At 35.6% G+C, this 9,915-nt stretch overlaps 1 protein-coding gene across 1 annotated transcript; it reads left to right on the forward strand.

Annotated features, from left to right (window-relative positions):
* Nucleotides 1-2,345: 2,345 nt before the first annotated feature.
* Nucleotides 2,346-6,084, forward strand: LOC140774360 (putative disease resistance protein RGA4). The gene has a single exon (XM_073117326.1). The coding sequence runs from the start codon at nt 2,432-2,434 to the stop codon at nt 5,690-5,692; it is 3,261 nt and encodes a 1,086-aa protein (XP_072973427.1). The 5' UTR covers nt 2,346-2,431; the 3' UTR covers nt 5,693-6,084.
* Nucleotides 6,085-9,915: the final 3,831 nt, after the last annotated feature.

A 9,915-nucleotide genomic window follows, 5' to 3' on the forward strand; every position in this document is an offset into this window, starting at 1 on the left:
TTAAACCTGCTTTCTTTCTATATAGAAAGTATGAATGAATGTCTGTTTTGTAATTTCCTCAAGCATAACATGTAGGAAATGTTGAATGGACACTGTTCATATTAAATAAAATTGGACGACAGCTATGTATCTTTATCCTATGAAACTTATTTTAGCATACAGTGTGATCAATTTGTCATGGGTTCAAAATCAGCTCTTCAATTTAAATTCTATAACTAATTAACCATTTGGTCCTCGAAGTGGCAGTCTTGAGAAATTTGGATAGATTTGAAATTGTTGACGACTTTATATGTTTATTCATGTTAGAATGATTCTATAGTGACATGCCATCCAACATCTATATATATATATATATATATATATATATATATCATAATTTTGTAGCTGGTGCATATCTTTCTTAGTGTTGGATCATAAGTAACATTGATCTAATTTTCATTGATATTATTCAATAATTTGATCAGCATTATAGAACAACAACAAAAAATATTTAAATTAAAATATAAATTGTACATAATGCATTTGGATAGTTAATGTTAAAATTTTTCTTATGATGTGATCTCGATCGAGTCACCTATGAACAGTGGATATTAAATTCAGTGGATCAAATATGCTCATTTATGTTTAGTTGTTTACTATTTTTGGAGGACTTTTGCCTCGGGCTTGCGTGTTTGGCTATACAAATTGTCTTATCTGAACAATGTTACAAGTCAAGATTATCAATTTTTATGCATTCAAACGACCGACGAGGTGTTGAACGACCAATAAGGCATTCAAATGCTTGAAACCAAGAGAAAGCCTTGTTAGCACTTTTGACTGTCTCTTCGGCCCATTTAAACGCATGACATAGATGTGAGTTCACTTGAAGTTATTTTGAATTGTTTGTTAAGTTAGGCTAGCTAACCTCTAATTATGTGGACCTCAAACTAGTCTAGGGCATTGATAAATATTGAGTATTTCCGCTTATTCTACTCATCTCCCTCTCTCTCCTTCCTCTCTGGTGAAGTTAAGGTCATCGTCTTTCCTCTCTCCTTCGACTATCGTACCTCTATAATCACTAAGATTGGCCTCACATCCCTCCTCTTTCCTCTAAACTGCAAATCCACCCATTCATCCTCCTTCATAATAGGCCTTCTTACTCACAAAATTTTTATAAACTCTTTGTTTTTTTGAAAAATAAAGAGTTTATAAAATTTTTAATAACTTAAGCCTAAAATAAAATATTAGTGGACAATGATGCAACCATTAATCGATGCATTGTCTCCAATTTCTTATATAATCCTCTAATTTGTCACCACCAATACTTCTAGTACTAAGTATTATCACCATGCGTTAGATAGTCAGTAGTAGAGATAATAATTAGGATTGGCCCGCTCAAGCTGAATGGTGTATATAGTTTAAATATTTAACTTCTCTTCTTTTTGTGTTTATTTAGGTCTGATTGACAGTCATCAGAGGGTTCCAATTATAGCTTTCCTTCTGGTACACTTTCTAGCTTGCAGGCCTAATTTGATGTCGTAGTATATCAAGAGTACCGTGAGTATATATCTGAGCATCTTTATTTTTTTATTGTTTATTATAAAAAAAAAGAATATGGTATACAACGCCAGTAGATTGATTAGGTTCATTTTTAAAATAACCTCCATAAACCTTTCCATGGCTACATCACAAGTTATAGAGCTTCGTGATTCACAAAGAGTCTCCTAATTAGATGACATTATCTATCAGAAAGGGCATAAAAATAGTCAAATAAGAACCTTGTGGGAGTAGTAGTCTGTTTCTCTTGGCCAAATAAAGAGGGTTGCTTGTCTATTTTACTTTTGTCTAGCTGAACTATTTCTTTGTTTAATGGATGAAAACAACAAACACATTACTAGTTTCTTAGAAATATAGGGACAAGCTTTAGTCGTTTGACAATCATCTTTTTAAACCGAAGGCCAGAATGTTGATATGCACTTTTTAAAATTTATAACTATTCGAAATAAATAATAAAATTATAGTTTTGAAATAATAGATGGAAAGGAAAACTTCCCATTGTCCTTAAGGTAATAATATTTTTGCCATGGTCACTTCATATATTTTGAATAAGAGACTATTAGATCTTGGTTATCCCTGATTTACCTCTAAAATTAATAGGATAGCAGCAGCAAGCAACTCTCTTCTCATTGACTTAGCCAGTCAAATCCTCTGACAATTCCTCGTATTGAAAATTTCTTCTATTAATCATACATACAGGACAATACCAGCTTATCTGAATTTATCAAGACCAAGTGGTCTGCAAGTGGTTTTCCACGGAGAACTTTAACAGCTGGCATTATGTGGACGGCTTACCAACTTGATTGTCATTTCTCTTGAAGATTAGCAAAACAATCTTAGGAGGAATAGAGAAAGGGAGGAGTTCTGGTTGAAGAGAGAAAGAAGAGGAGTGCTCATGGCCGAACTTGCTCTAGCCTCTGCCATTTTGAAGCCTGTGATCGAGAAATTGAGCTCTGAAATCTGGAAGCAGCTCGGATTACTGTGGGGTCTTGATGGAGATCTTAACAAGCTGAAGGGGACACTTGAAAACATCAACAACGTGCTCCACGCTGCTGAGAAGAAGTCCATAACCGATCCAAGCGTGGGGAAATGGCTGCAGGAACTGAAGGATCTCGCTTACGACGCGGATGATGTGCTGGATGACTTCCAAGTTGAGTCACTGCGGCGCAGCGGCCATCATCATCCCATCGCAGGAAAGGTACGCGACTTCTTCTCGGAAGACAACCAACTTGCATTCCGTTATAAAATCGGCAAACAGATTAAGAAAATTAATGAGAGGATAAAGGAGATAGATGAAAACAAGAATAGATTTCAATTTCCAGTGATCAATGAGGTTTCTGTGAACACTGGATCACTCTCCTACTCGGAGAGAGAGACTTTCTTGGCCAATGATAATCAGGTCGATGAGTTATACGGAAGAGGTGAGGACAAGGAGAAGATTATAAGCTTTTTGGTCGACACAGACAATGATAAGATGTTATCCATCCTTCCAATAGTTGGATTAGGAGGAGTCGGAAAAACATCACTTGTTCAAATGGTCTTAAAGGATGAGAGGATTAAGGAGGCCTTTCGACCTCCAAGTAGCCCACCTCCAATCTGGGTTTGTATCTCCGAAGAATTTTCGGTAAAGGAAATTGCAGGAAAAATCATCGAATGTGTCTCAGGAGAAAAATGTCATCTTTCTGCTATCGAGCCCATGCGAAGTAGACTCTCCAATCTAATTGGCGGAAGGAAAATTTTGCTTGTGTTGGATGATGTTTGGAATGAAGATGATTTCAAGTGGGAAGACCTTAAATCCTTGATCAGTTATGCTGGATTGGGAAGTAAAGTAATAGTAACTACGCGCAGTGACGAAGTTGCAAGGATAATGCGTACCACCAATTCACATCGGTTGGATGTTTTAGAGTTTGAATATTGTTGGAAGTTGTTCAGCCACAGGGCATTCCAAATTGGGACAGAAATGGAGAATCCAAGGTTGGCAGACATAGGAAAAGAGATTGTCAAAAAGTGTGGAGGGGTACCATTGGCAGCAAAGGCTCTGGGAAGTTTGATGAGCTCAAGACGACGAGAAGATGAGTGGGTTGGTGTTAGAGACAGTGAAATTTGGGAATTATCTCGGAATGATCAGCATAATCAAGTTAAAATTCTGCCGGCTCTTAGATTGAGTTATGAGCACCTCCCGTCTTATTTGAAGCAATGTTTCATATATTGCTCATTGTTCCCAAAGGATTACGAGTTTGATGTTGAGGAACTAATTCAGTTATGGATCGGCGAAGGCTTTATTTCTTCATCAAGTAGAGGAGAGCATCCAGAGGCCACTGGCAGGAGGTATTTTAATTCTCTGCTCCAACGATCCTTCTTTCAGGACGAAGATAAAGACGAGCTTGGCGATGTAAGATGGTGCAAAATGCATGATTTAATCCATGACCTTGCTTGCTATATTGTGGGGCCTGAATTCTCCGTCAGAGGGAGAACAGTGGAGGAGAAAGACAAATGTCGCTATCTCTCAGTAGATCTCAGTGTTCCTCCTGAAACAATGATTGAAATGGATGCCATTGCTAAAGCAAAGAAGTTACGTTCGTTCATCTCAGTGCGAGGGACAGAAGAATGCAACATAAACTTGAATATACTTTCAGGGTTTTTGCACTTGCGCGTGCTACGTCTAAGGTATCTTGTAGAGATGAAAGCGTTACCTAGCTCAATTGCTAGACTAAAACATTTGAGGCACCTTGACTTGTCAAATAGTAGTATAAAAACACTGCCTGAATCTATAAGTAGACTTCGTAGTTTGCAGATGCTCAATCTCGCCCTGTGCGAGGATCTTGAAAATTTGCCTCAAGGCATCAAGAAGATGATCAACCTCAAAACTTTAGATATATCAAATTGTTATAAGCTGGATCAGACGCCACCCGGGATGGGTAGACTAACGAAACTTGAGATGCTTCCATTGTTCGTCGCTGGCGGTGAGCCTGGATGCAGCATTCTTGAGTTGCGGCAACTAAATCTGTTGAGAGGTAAAGTGGAAATCCGATGTCTCCATGAAGTGAAAGATGCAGAGGAAGCCAATTTAGCAAATTTGAGTGCGAAGACGAGGCTACAGTCATTAACACTGAACTGGGGCTTGGACGATCTGAGAGGGAAGACAGAAGATGTGAAGAACGATGTGCTCGAAAGCCTGCAACCTCCTCCTTTTCTGAAGGTATTGAAGATCTATAACTTTGATGGTAACAGGTTGCCGAGTTGGATGACAGGAGGAATCCAGAGTCTAGTGGAAGTAGCACTGGAGGGTCTAAGAAGATGCGAATGTCTTCCGCCACTTGGCAACCTGCCGCATCTTAAGTGTCTTTGGGTAAGTGGAATGTCTGCCGTGACGGAAATTGGACGTGGTTTTTATGGGGATAGAGGCTCATTTCCTTCTCTGGAGAATCTTACCTTGGACCAGATGCCTCTACTGGAGATTTGGTGCACGGTGGATGCAGAAAAATCTTCAGAGATAGCGACGTTCCCTCGCCTTAGTACATTAAGTATTTGGCAATGCCCCTTGTTGAAAGTTCAACCGTGTCTTCCGCCAGCGGTAACGACATTGCACATTTTTCATAGCAATGCTCAGGTATTGTCGGCGACGAGCCTGCGAGAGTCGTCAAAGCTGAAAACCTTAAAGATAACAGGATGCCAGCTGGCATCATCGGAATCCAATGGTTGGGATGGACTACCTTTCCTTACTGCTCTCGAAGAGCTGATAATCATTGACATTCCAGATCTAGTTAGGCTTCCAGCGAGCATCATCAAGCATCACTTCCCCTCCCTCGAAACAATGCGACTTAGGGACCTTCCGAGCTTCACATCACTGGGAATGGATCTGGAAAGTCAGGAAGAGACGCCTCCCCTCTGCTTCGCTACACTCCAACATTTGGATATACATAACTGCAACAGATTGACGGCACTGCCCAAATGGTTGGGACGCCTCGCCTCCCTCCAGAGTTTGCAACTTGGACATTGCGAGAATCTCGCGGCGTTCCCTGAAGGCCTGCAACGAGCTACTTCACTCAAGAGATTGATCATCTTTGGTTGTCCTCTTCTAGTGAGTCGATGCGAGAGGGAGCAAGGCGAGGACTGGCACAAGATTGCTCATGTTCCTAATCTCAGGATCTTCTAATATCCTCGTACTTCATTCTTTTGTTAATAGAAGTGATCTCTCCACTTCCGCTTTTATATTATCAACTCCTCTTGATGGATTACCTCGCGCTATTGTAGCTTATCTTATGGCAGTAGCAATAGACATGTCAAATGTTTTCGTAAAGGAGGATTATACAAATCTGCCTTTATAAATAAAGGAAGAGTTGATGGCAAATATGTTGAGTGAGTTGGTCTTCTTTCTGTATAGAAAGTATGAATGAACGTGGTTATTCGCAAAAGGGCCTGCTTATGTAAATACATTCTTTTTGTATCATTTCGTTTTGTCTGTGTTGTAATTTTCTAAAGCATAACATGTTGGAAATGTTGAATAGACATTGTTCATATTAAATAAAATTTGACGATAGCTTTGTATCTTTATCCTATGAAACCTACGTTAGTTTATAGTGTGATCAATTTTATCATCGGCTCAAAATCAGCTCTCCATTTGAAATTATACAACTCTGTGACTAATTAACCATTTGGTCCTCCAATTGACAGTCTTGAGAAATTTGGATGGATTTGAAATAGTTGATTACTTTATATGTTTATTTATGTTAGAATAACTGTAACATAATTTTGTAGCCGGTGCATCTCATCAATATTGGACGAAAGGAGATTATTTTATCTTTCTTCGTATTGGATGATAAGTAACATTGATCCAATTTTCATTGATATTATTCAATAATTTGATTAGGACTATAGAAAGGGCCCTTCACAACCAAAAAAGGATAGTTAATGTAAGATTTAGTTTTTAGACTTATGGCATGTCCCGGCCTCAATTGGGTCACCTCACCTCATGGGGACGTTAGGTTCGATAGATCAAATCTACCTATCTAAGTTTAGTTGTTTTACTATTTTTGTAAGACTTCTAGTCTTGGGCTCAAGCGTCAAACACCGTTCAAGGCCGACTCATGGGCTTAACGGCCTTACATGAGTTGGTCTATAATCTATAAAGAAAAAAATGGTGTAGGATAGGATTAAAACCCAAGTTGGTTGGATTACTAGAAGCTACTTTAACCAACTATGCTACATAACATTTATATATTTATTTTGGTATATATATATAATATCATATCACATATTATATATCAAGCTTATCTGAACCGAGTTCGTGTGAACTGACTCTAGCTCGCCTCAACTCGATTAACCTTTTGAGCTCAAAAATTTAGCCGGCGAGCTTTTTCGACAACCCTATTGCCCAAAACTAATAGTAAGTCTTGTCGATGCATTTCAAATGCCTCTCTAGGCTGTACAAATGCACATAGTAGATGTTAGTTCAATTACAGTCATTTTGAATTATTTATTAAGTTATCCATATGAAAAAAGACCTATCTGAAGATAAGGTCATCACTCTTCCTCCTTTTTTCAACTGTTATATCTTTCTAATCCTTTAAAACTAGCCACTATTCCATCATCTTTTCCCTAAACTTTAAATCCATCTATATTTTATTATTATCATCTTCATCTTCCATATCATCACTAACACTGTTACTATCATCAAATACCATCTATTTATCATTATAACATGCCTTAGCCTGTGACTCACAAAACTGTCTTTGTATATTAGAAATCATATTTGAACACCTTTAAGAAAAAAAAATCACTTTAGTTTTTTTCATCAACCTTTTTTTAATACTTGTGCACATATCCATACAAAAATTCGAGACAAAATTACACATTTAGAATATGTTAAAATAATTATCAATTACATATTCTTTTTATCAAAGATTTACTAAAAATTCACTATAAAATATTTGTACCATTTTATTATAATATTTGCTTCCTAAGTTTATACCTTATTTTCAGGTCACGAGAGACATCACTAGGTGAATTAATTAAGTATACAATTCTCATGACATTCCTGCTCATTTTTGTGGCTAATAGACATTTTTGGCCAATTGTGAACAAGTATTAAGTATTAAGATATATCATCATCTTTCCAATTATTATTCAGAAAAGCTCCTTCCCTCTCGGTTTAATGTTTTAAAAAATATATATTAAAATTAAGAGTTAATTTGGATGGGCCAAAGAAACAAGAGTCGAAATAGAACAAAAAAAATATTTGTTGGGTTAATTTTACTCTAATAGCAACTAATAGAACAAAAAATATTTAACTTTTAAAAGGAAAAACTAGAGTATGCACAATATGCCTCGTTAATTCTCCATATATTTTTACCTTAATAAAAAAAACTTATTCAAGATCATTCAAGAGTATTAAGGTTATTGGGTGTTCTTGATAATTTTTTTTTCCAATAATTACGCAAGAGGGCGTGAAATAAAAAGTTCTATAAAAATATTAGAGGTTTATAGAAATTTTAATAAAATAAAAATATTTGTGGAGAATGACAACCCCAATAATTGACGCACTGTCTGAAATTTCTTCTATAATCCTCCAATTTTGTCACTACTAGTACTTCTAGTACCAGGTATCATCACGGTCTGTCAGCTTCTTGTGTGTTGGGTAGTGGACTAGTGAGCATCTCCATAGCAATGGTCGTTTTTTCCCTTCTTATCGACAAAAGTAGGGTTCTTTTTGCAAAAAACAAAAGAAAATTCACATTCCTTGCTCCTGGATGAGTTGAGTTCCAAAAGTAAGGTTCTTTTTGAAAAAAAATATTACAACAAAAATTAGATTATTTGCTCCTAGATGAGTTGAGTTCCAAAAGATTTGTTTTTGTTCTTAGTTCTTGTTTATTTTATAGATTATTAAACTAGATGTTAATCATTTATTGTTTAAAATAAACGAGTAATCTCTATCATATATATATATATATATATATAGATGCTGGACTAACTATTCTAAAATTTTGACCATAATGAATCTAAACTATGACCATAGATTGCTATTAAATATCAACTCTAACAACATAGAATATTTTAAAACTATGATCTTTATCATGACCCGATATATTGGGCTACATTATTCTATCAATAATATGGATCTGACGGCGATGATCAATACCGAAATCAAATATAGAAAATAAAAATTAAATCAAGCATGATAAAGATCATCAAAAGCCTGCAATCGATACACTGTCATTCATTCAATGACACATCAAACTGACCTTCATAAAATCAGTCTAAATCGAACCGTATTTAGAAGGAAAGAGATGTTAATTCACAAATCATTATGAAAGTTTAAATGACTAAAAATCACTGATTTTTAATAAAGAAAATAGTAGAAAATAAATTTAGATTAAACGGATGGAGATTTTATATTTAACGCACAAATACTTTAGGACTTTGTTTAACACAACGTATATTAATTTATTAATTACTTTAAAAACTTAAACTATTACCTAACGATAAGCATTGCACTAGGATTCCCTCAAATCGAAAAACAAAATACTCATGTGCTTTAACTACCGGACGAGAGTTAAAACATACCATGATTCTTCTACATTGATTGTTTATCTAATAGCGAGTAGCCGGAGATAGTTTTCTATAACCATATGATTCAATATATATATATAACTCAATGTAGGTTCATATTAAGAGTGGTTTTCTCAAGAAGATAATTAAAGAAGATATGGAGGATATAGCTCAGTTGGTTAAAAGGATTTATATTTTTATGAAGACACTCGGGCTGATTTAAATCCTAACGGTGTTGGTATTTATCTTTTAATTTGGCAAACAAAAATTCTGCAGTTAGGTACGCAAATTTTCCATTGAGTAGGGAAGAGAAGAAGAAATCATCAAGAATTTAAGATGCAGCAATGACATTAAGTTAGTAAGGAAATAATTCTTGGATTATTAGTATAAAGTTTTATTTCATGAATTAATTATTTTCTAACTTAATTAGATGGCTTAAATAGTTTATCTATTTCTTTTACACTAGACAAGTAACTTTTTCTAATTATTTACAATAGTTAACAGAGTACTATTTTGACTCTCTCTCTGTCTGGAATCATTAGGTGGGTGGAGACTGTCATCTTTCTTTGGTCTCATTACCACATAAAATTATGGGTGCAGAGCATTTGCTCTGTATGTGCTTTTCCTCAATGTCAATCTCTTGGGAAAGTGAAAAGATAATATAGAATTGTTTTAAAGATGTAAAATGTGTAACAAAATCTTAAACGTTAACTCATTTGAGCATAGTGTAAAGATCTGGGCTTAGGATACAAATTTTATATTGAGAAGAAAATTTAACAATTTAATATATAATTAATACATATTGGGTTTCCAAAACCTCACCTTCGAAAA

Source organism: Typha angustifolia, chromosome 13, assembly GCF_048772165.1.
Source record: "Typha angustifolia cultivar Huaian chromosome 13, ASM4877216v1, whole genome shotgun sequence".
In the NCBI taxonomy this organism is placed as follows: Eukaryota; Viridiplantae; Streptophyta; class Magnoliopsida; order Poales; family Typhaceae; genus Typha; species Typha angustifolia.

Coding starts and splice junctions, on each gene's coding strand:
- LOC140774360 (XM_073117326.1), top strand. CDS start 2,432: ATGGCCGAACTTGCTCTAGCCTCTGCCATTTTGAAGCCTGTGATCGAG.